At 36.2% G+C, this 22,864-nt stretch overlaps 1 protein-coding gene across 3 annotated transcripts in view; it reads right to left on the reverse strand.

Annotated features, from left to right (window-relative positions):
• AP3B1 (adaptor related protein complex 3 subunit beta 1) overlaps positions 1-22,864 on the reverse strand; it is a 148,811-nt gene that overhangs the window by 107,666 nt on the left and 18,281 nt on the right. For all 3 annotated transcript variants that reach the window (XM_051788095.1, XM_051788094.1, XM_051788096.1), the window contains exons 3-7: positions 21,570-21,644; positions 17,030-17,125; positions 15,079-15,239; positions 11,932-11,998; positions 3,444-3,623 (exon numbers count right to left, since the gene is read on the reverse strand). In XM_051788095.1, the coding sequence (XP_051644055.1) occupies positions 3,444-3,623; positions 11,932-11,998; positions 15,079-15,239; positions 17,030-17,125; positions 21,570-21,644 (579 nt within the window). The remainder of the gene's footprint in view (positions 1-3,443; positions 3,624-11,931; positions 11,999-15,078; positions 15,240-17,029; positions 17,126-21,569; positions 21,645-22,864) is intronic.

The raw sequence follows: 22,864 nt of genomic DNA on the forward strand, positions 1-22,864 counted from the left end.
TCCTTTTCACAATTCATGGTTTAGGGCATATACACATTCAAATACTTCACATTTTTCTTGTAAAATTCCTTATTCTTTTAGATTATTTTCTTCAGGCTGAATTCCTCCTTCCCTCCCTCCCACGCCATCAGTTATTCTTAGTAAATTCTGAGCACTTTAAATTGAGCAGTACTTCTATAATTAATCCTAAAAATGTAAGCTTCTCAGAAGTCCTTATCAGCAACTTTGTTACAACGGAAGCCCATGATCAATATGAATTCACCATTTTTTTCCGATCTTAACTGAACATCAAGAGAGTTTATTTATGTAATGTTCAATTGTCCGAAATGAAGCTGAGCAGCCCTGAGAGTCACTGGTTTTTTTGCAAGACTACACCTCCCAGCTCCATTTCGCTCTATACAAAGACTGTCAGCACTTCTGACCAAGTCAGCTGTTTTTAGAAGACATCCCTCCCAGATGGGACATGCGCTTGGTGTTAAATTTACGCATCAGGACAGCTGAAGCAGCCACTATCTCCTGCGATCCTTATCTTGCAGAAACAAGGATGGCTGAACAGCCCAAAAATCAGTTTCTGTGCTGCTAGACTGCAACTCAATGTATTCATTGAAACCAACAACTTTATTTTAGAATAAGCTGCAAGCTGTTATCGGTCAGGTGATGTTTGCAAACAACTTGGCAGTCCCAACAACTTCTGCAACAAGAGTAGGGCAAAATATTTATGCTGGAATTCATCACAGTTTTATCTGCTATCATGTATGCTGTTTCCCAACAAACTTGAAATTGTTTTTGCTGGTTCTAGTCCCAAGCAGGTATTGCCAATATGAGTGCCATGCTCTCATTCCAGTTAACACATGTTAAAGAAAAAAAGGTTATTCTGAAACTGTATTCACATGTAACTACTTTAAAACAAATAGCATAAACCAAGGATATTCTTTCTCACAGCATTTACAACTGGAATTAAAAATTATACCCTTCAAAGAAGCTAAAAATAGGAATATAAAACTAAGTGTTCTTGGTTAATGGGGAATTTGATTAAAGTTTTGTAACAACCTTAAGCATATCACTTAAAAAACATCTTTCTCCATAACTGGTATGTATTCCAAATTTTTCCTTAGATTTCTAAATGCAAAAGAAATCAATTCAAACCATTACACCATTACTTGCTAGGAATTAGCTCAATCTGAACAAAAGCAACATATGTTTCTCAAAAAGTAAGGTAAATTTTACTGAATAAAAATGCAAATATGCATTTTAGCAGCCTCGAATTTATTAATCTGATAGGTTTAATTTCCATTTTCCTGTATCAGCTTTATTTATAAAGTGTCGTGCCCTATAAATATGCTGTTATTTTCTATAGTCAAGCACCCTCTTAACAAATCTTCTCATTAATATGTAAATTTAAAGTCAATCGGTCTTCTCCCTGACAGCGCCATGAATTCCTAGTGCACTGTATAATCGGCTTTGACTTGGCATCCACTATTTATCATCAAAGATGTCAGTTAGAAAAACTATGGAAAATGCACTGCAATTGATACGACTGCAATCTACTTTGTCAACACTTAATTGTTCCTCAAATCATACATTTACATATAAACAGCCTAAATACTGATCCATAATGATGCAAATAAACTAAATTAAAAATCTCTTCTACTGCAAAAGATGGCCTGTTGTATGATGAGTTCATTTAAGAACCTATTGACAAAGGCACGCATTTCAACTAGCACCACAAAAAAATCTGTTAATTTAACTCCTGAGGAGGTAGACAAACTAAATTTTACATCGAAGCTTTTGAAAGTGGAAACAAAGTGTTATTAATACCATTCTACTAATGACTAATTTTAGGTTGACGCTGTCAGTATTGTCACACAAACCTTTTACAATCCTAGAGCACAGGCCACAGCAACAACTGTTATCCATCCAGTTTCAGCGAAAAAAGTACATTAGAGCCTTAAAGAAGGAAATTCCCATTAAGACCTCCAACCTCTCAGTCCAAGACAGAAGTTCATCCTCCTCTTCTAAACTTCCTTTGTCCAGTCACAGACTAAAACTGGCTGAAACAAATTGCAGAACTGTAGCTTTAGGCAAAGCAGATTAACAGTTTTGATTCTTTCTAAATGTCGGAGGGAAGAATGAAAGTTGCCTTCTTCCAATAAGGAACATGCAGTAAACACTCTGCTTCAAGGACCTTAGGAAAACATATAACCTAAATCTCTCATAATCTAAAAATACTTTCCTTACTTTAAGCAATTTTCTGGAAAAATGTGTTCTTATAAACAATGTCATTTTCATCAGAAACAAAAAAGAGTGTTTCAGAATCTAACTAGTAGTGCAGAAGTATGATTCTACTCCAAACATTTTTGTTGTTTGTTATAATCCCTGCTTATTTAAGAAGTGAATATAACTGTAAACTAAATCAGGCTGAAATTAACTGTTTGTCCAAATACAACTCCTTATGATTATTTTCACATAACAAATTATACATACATTAACACAGAATGCCACGGTATTTCAGTCTTGATTCTCAGGCAAATGGTATTAAAAGACAGTTTGAATGAATTCAGTGATAGTTGGTGTCATTCCCTATTCCAATGCTGAAAAAAGAAATCTTTAAAAATTGTTAATATGCTAATTACGAACCACAATAATCTGCACTGAAATGTACATCTTTAAACATGAATGGTTTTCAAATTAAATGGTAAAACTTAACATTAGTAATATCCCCAAGCCTGTAATAAACGCAAACAACTAGAACTGTGGAGTAATTTTATACAGTTCTTTCCAGAAGTACTCTGTCTTTTAATTTAAATTGTTATCCAGAGTTAAATCACTATTGAAACAATAGCATCAATTTCTTGAGCTGTGCCCTTTTTAGTTGTAAGAAATGACAGGATTTGTATTTTGAATATCTCCTTTTATAAATGCTAAAGAGTATACTCATATTCACATTGTTAAAATGAAAATACAATGTTTTTTGTACTTCACATTTCAAATACTTATATTCAAGTCTCCACACAGTGCCTCAGCACATTAGCAAAGCCTAGACAAGTAGGGTGATGTTTCTCATGCTGTGATACTGGGTATTCATATCTAAAATGCAAGTAGATTCTACCCAGTGTCAGAACAGAATGATAAAACTTTCTTGTTCTCACTCATGTAAAAGCGAAGAGCCACGTGGTTCAAAGAACCACAGAAAAAGGAGTCTCTCTGCTGCCCATGGGATGTGCCATGGGTAAAGCAGAAAAGGTTATAGCTTGGAAGAAGAATTCTCATGCTCTGAAGAAGGGTGGATGATTTGCGTTAGTGAAGTCTTAGAGAGCTGACTCACATATTTGGTTGGTATTAAGTCCCCATAGAAACACATCTTAAAAGACTAAGTACATCCAACAATGGAAATAATTCAGAATGTAGGCTCACAATACTATTTTTAAAAGTCATAAGCTTACCTTCCATGGGCTTATGAACTGCGTACGTGCATATCGAGTTAACATGTGAATTATAACAACTTGACCCCACTCTTCCACATCAACCAACAAGTTGCAGAGCTTTCGGTAGTTCTTGTGAATCAGATCTATTCTATCTGGACACACTTCCTCAAATGCCATCACAACACTCCCAGCTACCAGCTAGAAAACAAAATATAAACCAGAAGGTCAGTACTCCCTCTACAGTTCATCCACAATTGAGAATCAGAATTAATACTAGCAATTCTCAGCAATTTTGAATTATTTCTATTCAGCAAAAACAAACAAAACAACAATAATAAAAAAATAAGTCCATAGAAATGGTATCTTACTCAAAATAGAATTCGGGTAATATTATTAGAACAGAGAAAACACTTGCTGTTTCTATTACTCACATAATTCCTGCTTCCCAGCCCTGAAGACATAGCAACGTAGGCATAATTTTTTTTTTTTCAGTTTTAGCTTCCAAATAAATTATCAGAGAACTTGCAATTAACTCAGAAGTAACAGGAAACAACAAGAAGTAAAACACAGCAATATGCCCAATAACATTTATTGGGATTCTCTTATCAACACCAGTCTGATCAAAAGAAAGAGGAGCTGGGGCAAGTTCCCTGGCATTACCAGAATCCAAACTTCTCTCTCAATACAGAAAAATTAACTGTCATAGGAAATTTTATATTTAGTTTTATGAATACACTCTGAAAAAAAAAAGGCACAAAACTCAGTAATACAATAAAGAGATATATTAATACCTTTCCTCAAAGAACACAAACATAATTTCTGCATGTTGTTCAGCACTTCCCTACCAATTACAAAATTGCAGGAATGGATCATTTATGCCCTGTCATGTTCTCACACAATTTTTTGCCTCCATAAGAAATAAATCTTTATTTATACACAAAGATTCTCATGCTGACTATGACTGTAAAATAGCTTTGTTTTTATGAGAAAATTAAATAGGTGATCAACATGCTAACACCTTGGGGATTACTGAAACCTTCTGCCAGGGTATTTTCTTTTAAAATAAAGGAAGGAAACACATATTGGAATTCCAGTTAAAATTCTGTCAGCAGGTTAATCAAACTGTGAGAAAAGCTCAAAAGCTGACCATGCCTTATAAGGGCATATCATTGTGTGCCTGGAACTACTATTCTTTCTCTTCTAATTGCTTTAATTAAGATTTGCTTTGTGTCAGAGTACATGTTAAGTCAAATAACTAAAATGATGAGACTTTATATGAAGCAGCTGATATGTATGCAGTTAGCATGCATGCAGTATAGCCTTCTGGCAGCAAATTAATGTCATATTCTATCTGAGCACTAGGGATCTGCATTTCAACCTCTAAAATTTCCCCAATGACTTAAAGTAAGCAATTAAATAGAAGTGCAGTTTATTGAAATGGTACTTTTTGGGAAATATTAAATACAATGATATTCATATGTTACATTTTTCTCCTTGCATTTGGCTGACATGTGGTTTATTAGTATGCGCCCAACATTACAACTGAAAGAAAACAGCTCAGAATATAGTCTTGCTATTATGCTAAACCAGTCTCAGGCTCTGTGGGGATTTTATGAATTACCAATAAGAATAAACGTGAAGTTGCATTTATTGTCTCCAGCCTCATCCACATACTGGTACCTGCTGGTCCCAGCAAGTATGCAACTCATTCCAGGGAGCAAAATTTGATTATTTGATAGAGCTAAATACACTTTACATCTAAAATAATTTGCTATTTTTTGCTGTATCACAAAAACAAAAGCTCTTTTTTATATGCTGTTGTACTAAACTTTCTTCACAACAACGTGCTGCAGTAAGCTATTCTGTAATTAAAAACTGCTGCGAGTTGATGCTTACATAGGGATTCAAAACTCAGCAGAAGGCAGTGATTAATCCCAGGCAAATCACTATCAGTCCTGAGTAGGTATTCAGTTAGGCCATAGAAGCTGAGTATGGAAGACTGAAAAGGTGGGAAATCTCTTTATCAGGATGCAGAACTCTGAACTGCAGTTGAGGCCAACTTGCAGAGGACGTTGTGATAGACCTGGAGCTTTAGAAGAGAGGGATGATATTTTTGGACCACACGGAGAGACTTTTTGTAGGTCACTGTCCCATCTCAGGGGTGAGGGAGACTGACACACAGATCAGTTTATGACTACAAGAATAGTGACAATCTAATATATAAATATATAAATACCCTTTTAGGTTCATAGGTGAAGGACAACACAGATGTCCTTCGTGGTATCATGGTAATCGTGGAGTGGATACACTTGCCTTTTACTGCTAGTAAGACAGTACACACATTTTGCTGTATTTCTCCTTCATTTGGATGTGATTTAGTTTGAAAGCTGACATAAAATACATATAACACTAGCTCAGATCATTTAAAACTGAAAATATATCCTATAAACATTTCTGGCCTTTTAAAAGCTCAGTTACTGTGAGTAAAACACAATAATTTAATGCAAAGAAAGAGTCAAACTGAAATACGAGAATTCTAAATAATTACTTATTTCAAGTCACATCAGTCACCCACTCAAGTTTACAATGAGAATGCTGTCAGTTGTGAAAACTGACAAAGATATTAAAAGATATTAAAAGTTATTAATAAAAAATTGAACATATGCTATGAAATGCAAGAGGTGCACTGGACAAACAAGTATTTTATTCCTGTGGCAAGTCACCAGACTTACAAGTTAATACAGGAATTGCCATTCATTCATGACACTATTTAAGATCATGCCTCTCTCTCCACTTCTAAAATTAGTCTTTTCATTTGAAAGGGGGAAAAAAAATTAAGAATGTGACAGATTGAAAATGCACTAGTGACAAGAAGATTTCTCTGAGAAGATTTCTTAACGCTGTCTTAATAAGAAATTATTTTCTAGTTGACACTCTTTCCCCTATAGTTTGATCCTACTATATATCTAAACATCAGTGGAACAGCTAATAATCTTGTTTATTAAATGCTCAACATTCCATAAAAATATTTAGAATTAAAACAAAATGATTCAATCAGAATATAAAACCAAAAAATATCAGTTTCTAAAAAACAGTCAGTTAATTTCCATCTCACTGTGTCAATAGTAGCTTTTTGTATAAGGAGAAAATATAAATCACTCCAACAAAACTAGCAATGAGGTCATCAAATTCAAATGCTGCTTTCCATTTATGTATTTTTTATATTAAAGCAATAAACATGGTTCATTTGTCTTTCACTGGATGCCACATTTTTCTGTGCTGTTGCTATGAACTTCAGCCATTAGCTGTGCTCCAAGGTAAACTATATGAACCATCAACAAAAGTGACACCCAATCTATGGAGTTCATATTTTCTCCAGATTATCTATGCTAGTTGACAAGTTGGTAATGAAAAAAATCACACTAAGCAAATGGTTCCTCTAATAACAATAAATTTTCTATAAAATTATGAAGGGTACAAAATGTTTCCTTGCATCTATTTTGTCATGAATTCTAATTAAAGCTGCAAAAACCTGAGAGTGCTGGGTCATCACAAGAAGTGCATCGAGGTTTGATTGATAATACAGTGCAAGTTGGCCCACGCTGCCAAGATTCTTCTCTCTTAAATTAATGGCCACCCCACCTGCCCTAATCATACAGCCCAAATGATATTCCCCTTCTTATTTCAATTTTCTGGAGGCAAGGAAACTGGAAAAGATCAGTCATTTATCTTCTAATAGCTGGATAATAGATCTATCACAATAAAACATCTGCATGAACTCAGTAATTTTTTTCCACAAAAGTGAAGCATTTACCAACATTAAATCAATAAGTTAAGAAAATATTGTTTTACACTACACATTTGGGTTCTAAACTGAAATATTACATTATTAACTGAAGCCTACTGTTAAAAAGAAGAGAGCCCAGCTTTCTTTCCCCATTATCCCTAAATATACTACTTTAGATTAAAAGACCAAGACCTTCATCACAAAGCCATCACCAATTTCTAGGATCATTTTTTAATCAAAGGAATCTCACTTGGAAAGAATCTGCACTTCATCTAGTAACCACGCAGTCTGCAAAAGAAATCTAAATACTCATCTATTTGCATAAGGTCTTTTCACCCCCCAGAGTTAATACTAAGTTGTATCTGTTATAAAGTAAATTATCACACCAGAACAGAAAAATAAATTGGTTACAACAGAGGTATATAGCCAAACAAAATAAAAACAGATCAAAGCTACAGATGAAAACCTGAAATAAATTTGGGCATTTTTAATACACCCATCATCCATACAACTACATTCTAACTACAGTTCCACATTCTGCCTTTTATCTTTAGATGCAGTTTTTGATACACTTTGGGATACTTTAATTTGGATGGAGGAATGTAAGTCACAAGTTCTTTTTGCTTTACAGGTTTGGATAACAGACATGATTCTTTTTAACACCAACATATTTCTTTTAAACGTTTCTTTTAACTGCTGTAACTCAGATATCATCAATGAACTTGATTTTTATTGTTGTTTATACAATTAGAGCAGCGCAGGCTGTTAACTACAGTCCCTCACAGTATGCCAAAAGCAACTTAAGCAACACATCTTGCCTTAAATCCTATGCATCAAAAGATTATCAGGCTTGGTAAGTGAATGGAAAAAATAGATTTAGAGTGAAGTAATACAGAATTGATTGAAAGAAAAGGGAACTAGTTTCCTCTAAACCAGCCAGTTATACTTTCACACATGACTACATGACTAGCCATATTCCTTTCACAGAAAATCATTTTAGGATAAAATACACATGGTCTTATCTTCCCTTCTACGTAAAATCAATCCAGCTGCTCAATTATCAAGAATTACTAGAAAAATAAAAGGAGCAGGTATTCATGCTCTTGTACCTGCTTATCAAAACCTGAGATAAAGCAAGGGTAAAAACATAACTAGGATGAGTTACAAGTCTCAATAAAAAAAAGACATACAAACACATTTAAAATTTAAATATACTTGCACAAAATCACAGACTTGTTGGTAGACTCTTAATGCCCAGTTAATATACCCTTGAGAGTATGTTAACAATGGCTTGCACTTGATAATTTTGCATTTTAGATTAACTAAGAGCTTGGCTTTTAATTGAATCTTTGTGTTAAGACACTCAAGGAGTAGAGTGATCTTTCCTTTGTCTCACCAGAAATTTTAATGAAGTGCTGATTTAAGGTTAGATCTCATCTCATTTTAAGTTTTGCTTACCTCAGCTTATATTAAAATTTACTACTGATTGAGACCTAAAAAAAAATGAACACATACCATCTGATAAAAGGGTTTAATTTTACTGTAGTAAAATTCCCATACAGATAGTTTATTGCTATTTCAAATGTAAAATGAGTCTTACTAATTTAAATACATTGTGTCTTTTTTGTGCAACAAAAACTGCATTAAATAACACACAATAGCATGTTCCAGTTTTCAGAAATTTAGAGGCATCTATATTTATTAGCTATTCTATCCTTCATTAACATCAGGATTATGCCAGGAAGTTTCAAAAACCCTGCTTTAGGTGAAATAGTTACAGAAAATAAACAAATTTTGAGTAAAAATTTACTTCTCATTAGAGCACAGTCTCAAATATCACTTGAACAATATTCAACACTTATATACATTGTTATTGCTACTAATTACATTCTCCCTCCAAACATGTCTAAAACAGATTAAGAATAACAAAAGAAAATATGGTGGATTTTCTTAGATTCCATTGTTAATATACAATGCATTATGGCTTGTTTGAGGATTATCAGACCTTAAGTACAAGAAATACCAAAAATAACCTGGCATTTCCATTAAGTGAAAAAAAGGTGGAGAACCACTGATATTCAACAATTCCTGAAGTCACCAAGATTATCCCTCTCTGGTGAACAAACCGATTTGCTGATACTAGATTATAGAGCTATCAAGAGACGACAACTAATGTTCATGTAAGGGAACAGCTTCTGTGCATTTTAATGGAAGGAATCCAAAGATTACTGTCAATTAAACACTTGCAGTTCCAGTTCCACATTATCATCCTATGAATTTCAGGCATTTTGATTGTCAAACAGGCATTAATCAAATACAGGCACTTTATGAGGCTACGACCAAAAGCTGCTCTTCTACAGTTCAATCCCATTTACAGCCTTTCTGTGGCAACAAACCAGACTTAACTTTCGTAAGCAAGGCTGCAAAATAAAAAAAGTATGTGGAAGAAGCTTCTTCTTTTACGCTAAGTGCATGAAGTTCAGCTTCCCTGAGAGAATACAAAAAGGTGAGTCAAATTAACACAAATTTCCCAGGAGTAGCCTCATTAAGACCTAGAAAGTTGCCAGCTTAAGGCTACATTGGCTACATAGGTACAAACCTGTACTTAAGGACTACCACCCATAAGCAGCTGCATCTCCTCCAATTTTAAAAGCTAAAACTAGCTACAAGTGGCACTCTGATTTCCCCACTGTGAATAAACTGCTGTTTTCCAATTAGGGGCAATGAATAAGCTCATTCAGAGAGGAGTTACCTGCTAATGAAACACTTGTGCCCTATGCACTTTCTGGTAGTAAACGTGGGGGCTTTCTGGGAACATTCAGTGGTACGTGATAAAAGATAACTTCTTAAGGTAAAACTTTTCCATGCTACAGTATTCCTCCCAAAGCTATTAAGGACTGATCCACTTTAGACCACCACAAGCTGTGGAGTTTGTGACAAAAAGAGGACATATTAATACTTGGTTTTGATTCAGAGAGTCTTGAAGAAAGATTTGTATGGTTTCTTTTCGGAATAATTACTCTTCATATCACTTCCCAAAAAAGTAAAACTTCTGAAGCTGAGATGTGTCAGTCCAGACTGGAATCAGGTCTTGCTAGGGAATAGACTAAGAGGGATCAGAGGGAGGAAAAGGCTGCAGCAGTTAACCATGTTATGTCTCCAAACAGGTCCAGAAGACATGATTCTAGTCCATCATTCTTAGCCTCTTGAATGTGCCAACAAAATAGCATAATTTTGACTACTGCTTCAGCTGGTATCTTCACAAATGCAGCATCCATTATTCAGCGTCACAGAGGCACTAGAATTATGGCACATATTAAGCAATGAGCATTGATGTCCTTATAAGTGACTCCAAATGCAAGGAAAAAGAAGATCCAAACCTAGTCTATACTTTTTTCCTCTAACATTTTGTTAAAGTAAATGTGTAAATGACTAGTTGTTGACTTGCCACTTACCATATGCAATAAGGACTAGGAAACAGAGCAAAGACTCAGGGATTTTATTTTCTTGATGGTTTTTTAGTCCTTTATGCCTCCATAGGTAAAAACAATCTAATCTCACACTCACAGTTTGCATACACACCACGAGTTTGAGCCACAACAAGAAAATACAAGAAGAACCACTGCAGGGACAACATCACAGAAGCACAAAGGCCTCTGACAGGTAAGTACAGGGCAAGTAGAGATGCAAACAGGAGACATAACTAACTGATTTACAGTCTGCTGAGCCATTAAGCTCTAACACACTCCTTCACTAACCCTTCAATGGAAGTTGCAAGATGTCTTTTAGAGAACAGCACCATTTATGTCCTGAACACCTTGACTGTGCTAGAACAATGGAGGATACAGTCATATGTGTTACAAAAACACTTGGTAAATGGGAGATGAAGCAACACAACATCCGGTACCCTAGCAATACTTTCCTTTAGTCAAAAAGCATTACATTCATTAAATTACTAATCTGCACACAATGAATAAGAGAATGTTTTAATTTACAATTCTGGTTTCTATTCGAAATCTAACTTTGATTCCTTGCTCCATTATCTTTCCAGGTTATACGTGGGAAACTTACTTGCAGAATAAAAGAAAATAAAGTGTAAGACCATTGTGAGACATCTAGGAGCTCATACAGAAAATCTGTACCTATATAGGGCAGGTAAAATACAACAAGAGTGTTAAATTTACAGAAGTTTTGCCAGAACATCTCTTATTTACCAGACTGGAAGTGAAGATATTTGAAAGAACAAACAAATGCACAGCAAGTGTAATTTTTTAATAACTGTACACAGTACAAGAGAGATGGATGTCAATAAGCACAATGTGCATTATACAGAAGTAATTTATTCTTACTAACACTATTCTTACTAAACTGAAAATTACCAAGCTAATGTCCCAATGAAAAAGTGGATATGAAAATTTATACATAAAGATTTGTACATTGATTCATATAATATAACTTTAATTTTCAAAATAAAGTTTAAAGAAGCATACATAAAAACATGCTAACAAAACCAGAATAATTAACAGACTCATGATGCAAAGAGACGGTCACTATTACAGTCATACTGTAAGGTATAAATACACAATGACACTTCTATCTGAAAACATATAAAATCACATCAGCAAGGGTTAGGAAAGCATATTACATACTACTAAATGACAGGCTCCAGAGTAAACTCCTTAAAAATATAAGCATGTGTAACAGAAAACTGTTTCTTACCGTACTTCTATCCTTCAAAAGCTTTTCTATCACTTCAATTAACATTTCCTTTTGCTCTGGATCAAGACTAGAAAGAAAAATAAAATAATTTTTATTCATTCATTCAGACTATCCAAAACTATAAGAGGTTTGGTTTTCTGACCTTTACACAAAAACTGGGAACAAAGAGCATTGAAGAAAACATTGCCAGAAAAATCAAGTACTGCAAAGAACTCTTCGTAAAAGAACTTAACTGAATATAAGTTACTAATTAACTGAATTGCAGGAGTATAAAACTAAATTATGAATATTATCTTATGTTATATCACTTACGTGTGTTCTATAAGAAACTTAATACTTAAACTCATAAAAAGTTCAGGATTTAAGAACCATTAAGACAGGCCAACCCACATTAGGGAGAACTTGACCAAACTTCATATGTTAAATCATAAGGATCTCACTGCTTTTGCAGAAGTGAATTTCAGAATGAACTAATTCAGTAGTGAATGAACACCAGAACAAAGAAGAATCATATTTTTATTATCTAATTATCACTATAAAACTTCAAGTAAGACACTTTGTTAACCACTAATTTTAGTGAGAAGTACAGGAACTCAAAGATTTGGAGTTGTACATTTGTATTCAATGTCCAATGTATAGGATATGTACCTATACAAAGTTGATGTGCAGGCTGATACAAAATAGACAGCTTGAAGTCCTACGTAAATAGCAAAAGAAGAGGAAAAACAAAAGTTGCAAAAAACAACCTTTGTAGCATCCTTTCCATATTAAAAGAGCAGAGAAAAGTTTGCCTAAGATATCCACTATTGTAACACCTGCTTCTTAGGTAGGTAAGGATCAACTTTGCATTCCGGCTCCTTCCTCATCATGCATCTACACAGCATGGAAGAAATCAAAGCCAAAGCAGAAGAAAATACAAAGGGAAAGTGAGTACAAAGAGTGATACAGATGTGTAGTTCTATGCCTTTGGGAAGTCATTTCAACATGGATACAGTTACAGATAAGTAAGGGAGTATTTGGTCATTACTGTACACTTCAGTTTTAATGCTGAGTGATGAACTTCCCTAATGTACAGTATATCCTTTCTAGTCACAGATTCACAAAGTGAATATCTAGCTAAGACTTTAAGACCTAGCAATACTAGAACATGCAAAATGGATAACAAAACTTTGTTAGAAGCCACTATCATCATAAGCAAAGCAACAGTACATTGTTGCATAAGTACTTTTATGATCACCTTTCATTCCCACTTCTATTTTGGTCAAGGAAGTTTTACTGGATCTTCTGCCAAGGACTAAAACCTTCAGAGGAAAAGCCAAAAGTTTGTCTCACGTGATCAAGCAAACCATCAGTAAGGGCTCCAATAACTGAATTTACATTCCTCCCCCTCCTCCTTCCTATGTTTTAGATAAGGAAGGGAGCATTTTTGGAGTGGAAATAAAAGAACAGGCTAAAGAGCTCTAGTTACAGGGCTATAAGAATTAATACGCAAATGCCAGACAGAGTATCCTGCAATCATACAAGATGAGATGTTTATGGGAGAAATGGAAGGATCTAAATTACTTTGGGAGGAACAAGAGTAGGAAAATAAAGGGAGAGGTGCACAAAAGGAGTCAAGTGTATCTAAATGCTTTGCTGCTCAGCACACTCGTCTACCCATGCTGCGCACCTCTGACTACAGAGGCAGTCTCTATTCCGTGTGTATATGTGATATGGAGATCTAAGCTCTAGCAGCTGGAGTTAAACCATGGGTTATACAGACCCGTATAACAGTAGCACCAGCAACCAGAGCAAGTATGACAGTGTGTGACTGCCTGAGAATATCAAACCACACTGCGTGGCTTGGGAAGCCAAGTATTGAAGTGGGGCCACTGATCTGGACACCTGTGTGTGCCTCTGAGTGCTACAACTGAAGATCTTATCTACCAGTAGGACCAGTGTATCCAAGCGAAGTATTGGAGAGACTGTAAGGTCTGGAGGTTGACTGAGATAACCACGTCTCAATCTCTCTCACCTCCTCTCCACCTCCCACAAGACAAGCAGAGATGAGGAGGTATATGGGCAACTTACAGCATAATCTGAGTCTTTAAACCGAGATACCAGGATTCACAGTGTCTGAGTGAAAGGGCAGGGCATGTGTGCATCTGACTGAGGGGGTCTGTAGTAGGAAGTGTGGTGGGTTTGCAAGCACTGTGTGCTTGTGTGTGGCAGAAACTGGGAGACTGGGGATGCAAAGCCAGTTCCTGGAAACACGGAACATCTAGGATTATCACTGGGGGATCCATATTGACACATCTAGGCATACTAATGGGCCTGTATACTTATCAGCCAGAAAGTGCAACAGGAAAATGTTGTTGGTGCTGGTACTGTCTACATGACTGCTGATTTCTGTCTCTGCTGATCTGTATAGATGGCTGTGGGTATGTGTGTTGTACATGTATCTTGTATGTGCCTATCAGAACACATGCTCAGCCTTGCATCTGGGTGGTTTGAGAGGGCATGGAACTGCAGCTGCCTGAGGTTACCTGATTCAGAACCTCTAACATCTCTCAAACTCCACTTTTCAGCATAGATGAAATAAAAGTGAAGTATATAGTAGAATAAATGCCTGATGATGTTTTGCAAAGGTACAAGCTCTGCTGCTCCCACCTCTGCAAAATAGTATCAAAGTCTTGATAAGAACTCTTCCCCAACATGAATTTCTGACAAAAGAGGAAGATCTGGAAGATTTGGACTTGCACAGATAAAATTTCTACAAGTTAGCATTCTTTTGTCATATGCATTACAAACTACAGCAAATGCCTTCAGGATGAAAGATGCAGACTTTAAACAGAGAAATTTTAAGATTTGGAGAATACCCACCAGGACAGTTGTTACACAGATGAAAATAACTGGTACATTAAAAACTAAAAGATAGTGTATCAGTCTCTTTTTGTATCCCTTTACAGTTATATCCTTTTAGTCTAGCAAGCAAGAGAATTGCTTGAATTCCAACCAAACCACTTGACTGATGGAATGTCCACACACACATTATAGTTCTAAGAAACTGATCTCATATCTGAGACATGCCAAACCCCCAGTAGTCTTTATAAATGTAGCCCACAACTATCTTAAAACTGCTTTTCAGTATTTGCCAGAATCACTTACCTATACAGTTTTTGGATTGCATGGGCTGCATTCTTTCTCACATAAGGAGATAAATCAGAAGAGGCTTCCTTAATAGCAAGCATCATAATAGGAACAATAATTGGGACCCGGATACTGGATAAAACTCTTAAAGCACTTGCACGGATTAATTGATTAGGATCCTAAAGAACAGGAGAGAAGGGGAGAAAGAAAATAAGATAATGCAGAAACAAATAATAAATTTGCTGCAGTCTTTACACTTAATTAGTAACAACACATTAAAACATGTAAATCTATTTCTTTTCCTCCCTTCTTTTGTCCCAGTTCTTGGTCCTCTTTTACAATACTAGGGTTAGCTTGGAGATCCAACACACCTGTATTTGGAAGAACAGTTACATAAACTTTGTCCTTTAATCCCAGGCTTGGGATACGAGGGAAAAATGTTGCTTAATAAGGTACTAAATCCTCCAAAATCCAGCACACTGAAATTGAGCATTGTTAATTCAGTGTACTGTCCTGCCAGAAGGGGACTTCCTAAAGAACATTTCTCTGAAGGACTGAAAACTGGCAACATAGATTTTCAGATTGGTATTACTTAATGATTAGTTCATCTAAGCTCTCAAAATTCTTACATTTTAGCAGCTTCTGAGTAGTAAGAATATGGATGGTGAAAGCACTTCATTTGACAGTTTTGGGAAAACAACTTGTTCTTACCAGAGTTTGCAAATCTCATCTGCAGTCACAGAAGTTGAAAATACCCTAAAACGTTCTTTCTAAAGAAGGAGGAAAAAATCTCCACACATAAAGCCAAATTATAATCATTGCCAAAAGAGAAACAAAACATTACAAAAAATGAACAGAGAGAATTAATTATATTTGCCTATTTTTATAGCAGATTTCCTTAGCTGCTGACAATCTCCACTAGCTTGGTGTCTACCTCCTTGCCACACCGCCACTCCTTTTTTTGCTACTCAGCCACAACATTTAACCTATCCCCTTCCTACTGTTCTCATTACCCATAGCTTTTAAAAGAGTTATGCCATGAGAAGTGATCATTGCATACATATATCACTAGAAACACAGGATACAAAGTAATTTGAATTTTAGCTTTTCATGGCAGTCACAGATAGTAAAGGTAGTACGTTTGATATTGAGATAAAAGTTGAAAGGAAAAGGGCAGAAAATTCTGTAGTTGGTGTGGGATAGTCCAAGAGCTGCACAAGTGGTGCTCTGATTGCAATATATCCCAACAAGATGCAAGGTCTGGGGTAAGTGACACGACAGAAATTAATTATGAACCTAGAGCAGCCTTACAAGAAAGGTAAAAGAAAAAAGAAAAAAGCGATCTTCTCTTATTATAAAAACTGGCCAAATTTAAGAACATAGACTTAATAAATCTTTCTTTTCTCCACAGTCACACTTCAAAAGCAACCCTAATCTTTGCTCTCTATTCCCATTTCTCATTGAAACAGAAGATTACAAAATGCTTTTTTCAGTGCTTTTAATGAAAAAGCACTACGTGCAACACACTGAATATTTTAATTTAGGTACTACTATCTTCCTTATCTTTTTTCCAATCCTCTGTTGTAAATAAAGTTCTTTTACATAAACTAAAAGGAAGACAGGTAGTTCATGGCAATAACAGGGTCTTTTTGCTATATACGTAAGTTACGTTGGAAGGAGAAAAGGCATTCCAGAAATTAAATATTACACTGTGGATTTGAGAGCACCGTTCTGCTGCCTTTCTTCAGTGAAGTAATTTTACATCTTGTAGGCTTAGCTGCTTGACAAGGTTTGAGGTAGTACAAAAAACTTTGTCAATCACATAACTTGAAACTACTTTATCAGATGCAGATATTCACATGCTTTAGTTTACCACACTACACTTAAACAAATACTTCTATTTTCGCACTGCTAGCTCAGAATTCCCTACGAAATGTTAGTTAGTAGTCACTTTTCAGTAGTCACTCACTTTTAAAGCACGTTGAAAAGTACTGATGGACAACAATGCTAAATCTTGCTGCTCCTCTGCGTAGCGCATCAGATAAACATATACAAGCTTTTTTATCTGAAAAGAAAAAGTACAATGAACATCACAATCAGAAAGTTTTAGAATTCTGTAAAACTAAGCCCTAGATTGCACAGTTTCAACAAAATTTTATTCTTTGAAGAAAGAGCTAATATATCACTGAAGTACTCACACGCTTCTCCAATGTCTTGCAATTTACTTCAATTCTTTTAATAGAAACTCCTGAGGTGCTGCAATGTTGCTTAATTAATGACACAGTCAGATGAAGGCTAATAACACAAAGTACTGCCTTATATTATCAACTAGTAAATAAAGAATAATCTAAGATGTTGACATGTGTCAACTGATCACTTGAGCACTTCTCATGTTTTTTTTCTTATAGAAAATAGATTAAACTGAAATAGCCAAGAATTTCAACAAGTTCATTTTATTTTACCCTGAAACTCAGTATCAATTACTTTAACACATTTGAAAGTGAATATAACTTCCGGCTGAAGTGTGGTAATTTACACTATTTACATGTGATTAAAAGAGCACTTCTGACTATGTTTTGGAAAAAAACAAAGGATATTAGATTCACCTTTGCGTGACTACAAGCATCCAAAAGATGCCGCCAACCTAAGCATATTACAAAGGATGCAATGTTCAATGATTAAGAAAATCTGAGTATGATTTTGGGGAGGAGGGTGTTCAATTTAATTCACTTTACCCCCTCATGGCCACTGTATGCCCAGGAAGCAGTGAAAACATTTTTTTTACATTTGAGTTGTAAACTGACTATTGGGGTTTATAATGGAAAATTCTGAAAGACCCTCAACTACAGCTGTGCTAATAATTACTGTCAGTATCAGAAGATGTACCTTTGTGCCAATTCTGGCAAAAAACCATAATATTAAATCACAGACGGTTACATCATACTAAATTATTTGTTGTTCTACTATAGAGAAGTAGCAATCAACATTGACCACAAGAGGCCTGTGCACTGAATGACTGCAGGTGTGCAAAGAAAGCCTCCTTTCCTTGAAACCACTTTGTGACTAGAAATGAAAGCACTCAGAGCTTCGTGACTACACTATTCTTTTACCATTTACCTTCATTCAATGTTAAAATGCTCTGTTCTATAAAACTAATCATAACAGGAGCACATTAGGCTTGAGGAACACAGGCAGATTTGTTTAATTAATTTATCAATATAAGCACATCAAACTCCATGAATTATTGATGAAGACTTATTTTAGTTCTATACCACCAATTGTTTATTAGGTCACTTTTTGTATCCTTACCATGCACAACATGATGCACTTAATCAAGCTGAGGTTGGCGTGTACTTATCAAAAAAAAATAAAAAAAAATAGGGCACTTCTGTAAACAATAAGATGCCCTTTGCTTCTCTTAAAACAAATTAACATGTTATACTACTCCTTCATCTCCATTTTCCTGCATCAGAGCATTCAGCCCTGATTTTAAAATAAAAACAGAAGCCATTTCTGGGCAGGAAAGTCACCTGGATACAAAATCACTCAGATAAACCAATGTATTGTCTGCTACTACATCGTAGTAATTTGTACAGATTTGTGTAAGAATTCTTAGGAAATTTGGCAAAACAGTTTCAGAAAACAGTATCATGATCAATGTACTAAGAATCTGACTTAACCCAGTAATTTCTCATAATTTCAAGAGCATCTTAAAAATGGATCATGATAAAGGTTCCTGAGACACAAGACAGCTCTAAATAGCACTACATTATGATCTAAACTTGTCATCTAACTCAACTTGATAAAGAAATTAGTCAAATGGCTTCAATGAATGTCCTGATCTCTTTGCAGTTTAACAGTCACTTCTTGCATAAAGAAGATACGTGATTTCATACAACTGCCTATTTGTTTAAAATAAGAAAACGGGTCCATAAAATATCAACAGTGAAACGCTTCTGCTAATTAGTGTTAGGTTATGTGACAAGACCTTGTTTTCACACCACAAAGGAGCACAGGGAGACAAGGGGGATGGAGGGATGTTTGCATGCAACACCCCGCTCTGGTTTCTCCCAAGCCAATGACAGGAACCATCAGCTCAGAAGCACAGAGAGAGACACAGCAGTAGCAGGGAAACTAAATTTAGGACTCTCAGAAAGGACACCTTGTCACACTCCTCCCAGAACCACTTCAGGAAAGCTTCACCTCCCATGCCCAGATGTTAAAACCATCAAGTATCAATAAACACCACAGCACCTTTCAGACTTGAAAGTCTTTTATGTGTACTGGGTGTATGGGACACAGATGAAGAGCATCTTAGACAAGACTTAGCATGGGATGTTTTGAGGAAGAACCAAAGTGAAAGAGAAGCAGAGGAAATCTACCTGATCTGGAGAAGAACAAGTTGGGGAAAACAGAGGTATAAGATGGCTGGACACATCTGAACAGTGGGTACATCTACCCTGGTTGGTACATCTACCCTTCTACATGATTAGTACAGTCCATTACATTTACTCATTAAATTACATTTTTATCTATTTTCCTTGGTGAAGTACTCTTTATTCAGCATGAAGGTGCATGTATGTGCCAGCAATTATAGTCAGGCCACAAGCTAGAGGGCTGACATGCAGGGTGCCCTCTCCTGCTAGAGGGCACCAGCAGCTGGAGAGACCAGAGTGAGGGGACTTAAATGTGACCCCAGTAACTGGAATGTGATGCCAAGCCATAGGGACCTCTAAATCCATGGTGGCCAGCACCTGGAACAAGGGAGGGTCTGGCTGCCTACATCTCGGCTGGGACCACAGGCCAGAGGGCCCATGACCATAAATGTCAGCAACTGAAGAGACCAGAGTCTGTGAAACCAAGCACAAGCCCATGTCCCTGTGCTGCCAGTGACTGGAACGGATGCAAGTGTGCACATGGATCAAGCTGCAGTGGCTGGCAGGTAGGTGAAGTGAAGGAGGTAAATCTGAGTATGCGCATCTAAGGGTGAGACAACAGAAGGAACTGGCACAGACCACTAAAGTCCCAACCAGCTACCAAGGAAACCAGATGGCCTGTGGGCATGATCTAGGCTTTTTCTGTGTACCTCTCTAAGGGCATAACCACAGGGGTTTGGACAGCAGAGGACTAGGGGAGTTCTGGCCAGGGCCAGCTGTGCTCCATTCATGCACACAGCTGTGTGTCTAAGGGAGAGTCCATGAGGGAGCAGCTACTGAGAAACCAGGGTAGTCCTGGTTTACAGGCATGAAACAGGGCTGCAGCATCAGAGGCTCATACATCCATGTGCCAGCAACAGGAGTGACTGAGATCCATGGGCCAGCCACTTTGCAGACTCAGTGTGGATGGATCCACACATAGCAGACATTCATCTTGAACTGACAAACTGCTGGTGCTGTTTGTGTTCACCGGGATACCCTGTGACAATATATGGGACTACTTCTGTATATACATTTTTGTTTTGTATATATACATATACAAGATTTATATGTATGTGCACACCTACCAGGAATACACTCTCGGGCTCACTACTGTTGGGCTGAAAGCCTGGAGCTTGGGCAATCTTGCCTCTGTTGGCCTAGTGGTTCCAGCACTAAAGTTAAAAGCACATAAGATGAATAATACTGTTCAAGGTATTCCTCTTTGGTGTAACGTCTCTCTGTTTAAAACTGGACTTGGAGTACTCATAACTTACAAATGCAAATTAAAGAGGAAAAGAATATTTAACTAGTCTGATTCCTTATCTCACTTCCTTTTACTGCCTATTACTAAAAGTACAATTACCATTTCTAAAATAGTTTTAATACAGTAAGTTCCTGAAAGACTCTGAATTAGCATCTTTGCACACTTACAGCTCCCGTTTCCAGAAAAGGGCGGAACAATGATGCATGCATTCAGTTGACTTAAAACCCAGTGCCTCAAACAACTGTTTACCACATTTTTCAATGTTGCATGTTCAGTCTGCTTTCATCAAACTGATGCTTGTCTGAAACTACAAATTTACAGATGCTATTTTTATCCAAATCTCATTTGTAAAGTCAACTATAACTCTGACACCTCTTCACTGGAGTAGTTACTGAAGCAAGCTACTTTGTGGGCCTAACACCTGATGAAGGTGCAAGAACACACACTTTTTTTACCCAACCCTTACCTCTCAGCTTCAATCTGCAGCATACTTTTTCAAATACAATGTAGCACAATCTTAAACTTTGGAAGAAGCACCATACCTCAAATAAACTACAATAACTCTTCTCAATTACAAACATATTTCACAAACTTTCTGAAACCAAGAATTTTTTTTAAAATGTAAATAGTTATTATACCTCCCTCCAAATCACCCAATAGGTTTCCTTTATTTACACATAAAATTTCTACCATAATGAAATAAACCCCCAGAAGTTCTATTAAAAATGCTAGAGATTTTATGGTTTATATTGAAGTCTGGTACAATTAGATAAAATTTTCATAATCAGATCTTCCATAACAGCATGCTTAATGAGTTATAGGAATACCTCAATATTTTTACTGGCAACATTCTTCACAACAGCAGGAAATAGCTCAGAAGCATTTTTTCCCTTTGCAATCATCTGAAAAAAAGAAGGAAGAGACAAATCTTAGTAATGTAATAATAAAATTTATTAGAGTATGGTTTGTGTTTTGTTGATTTATTTCAGATCTGTATCTCAAATCTGACATATGAAATTGAGGATAAAACCCATTTTTTGGTTATTAGAATATACGTGATACAATCCATACAGCAAAAACTCTGAGTGCTGGCTAGTTACAAGTTTGGGTGATGGAATCAATGAACTGGACTTTAACACATAGGATGACAAATAACTTTTAATGCCTTAAAAATAACTAGAAACAGAGATCTTGCTAGTCTGAAAAGCCTTGCAGAATTACCTTTTAGGAGCTGGGAAAAAAAAAAAGCACAACAAAACCCATCAGAAGCTATACAAGTTTCAGTCCTGCTCCTTTTCCCTGAAACAATCTTGGTTTGCAACAGCACCAAGAATAAAAATAAAAATAGACATCACACTTTAAAAACAAGGCAAGGTTGTTTTCCATAGCAAGTTAAACACAAAAGGCTGTAAAGTGTTTATAGAGAACAAAAAAGGATAAACAGAAACCACACAGTGAAAGTAAGATCAATGCACTAATTTTCTTCTATTTTTCTTTTTTTTTTTTTTGAAAGGAAGTTTTCATGTTTGATCTTGGAGAAATCTGAAACCAGACATGTCATAAACAATAAAATTGTCACAATAAAGACCATAAACAACAAAACCCCAGTTTAGCTTCAGTTCTTGTACGAACACTGCAGTTGTACAACGTTCTTACTTCTTAGATCTAATTGCAGTAGACTGTCTGGCAGTACTTTTAAGTCCAAACTGCATACCCTGGGATTTCAGGAATTTATTCAACAGCACTGTAACTTGATGTAACATAACTCTGAGAATCTGTGTCTTGCCCAAGGATGAGATTCAGCCAGTCAAACATTAGATAAATCAGAAAGCTCACTAAGCAAATACAGAATCATAGAACAGAGACCTTTCAAGTCACCTAGTCCAACTTCCCTGCAGTGAACGGGGACATCTTCAACTAGATCAGGGTGCTCAGAGCCCTGTCCAATCCGATATTGAATGTTTCCAGAGATGGGGCATCCACCATCTCTCCAGGCAACCTGTTAGAGTGTTTCACCACCCTCGCTGTAAAATACTTTTTCCTTATATCTAATCTAAATCAACCTTTTAGTTTAAACCATCACCCCTTGTCCAGTCACATGTCCTACTACAAAGTTCCTCTC

This window comes from Manacus candei, unplaced genomic scaffold (genome assembly GCF_025592945.1).
Source record: "Manacus candei isolate 608988 ecotype Guabito, Panama unplaced genomic scaffold, ASM2559294v1 h1tg000024l, whole genome shotgun sequence".
Lineage (NCBI taxonomy): Eukaryota > Metazoa > Chordata > Aves > Passeriformes > Pipridae > Manacus > Manacus candei.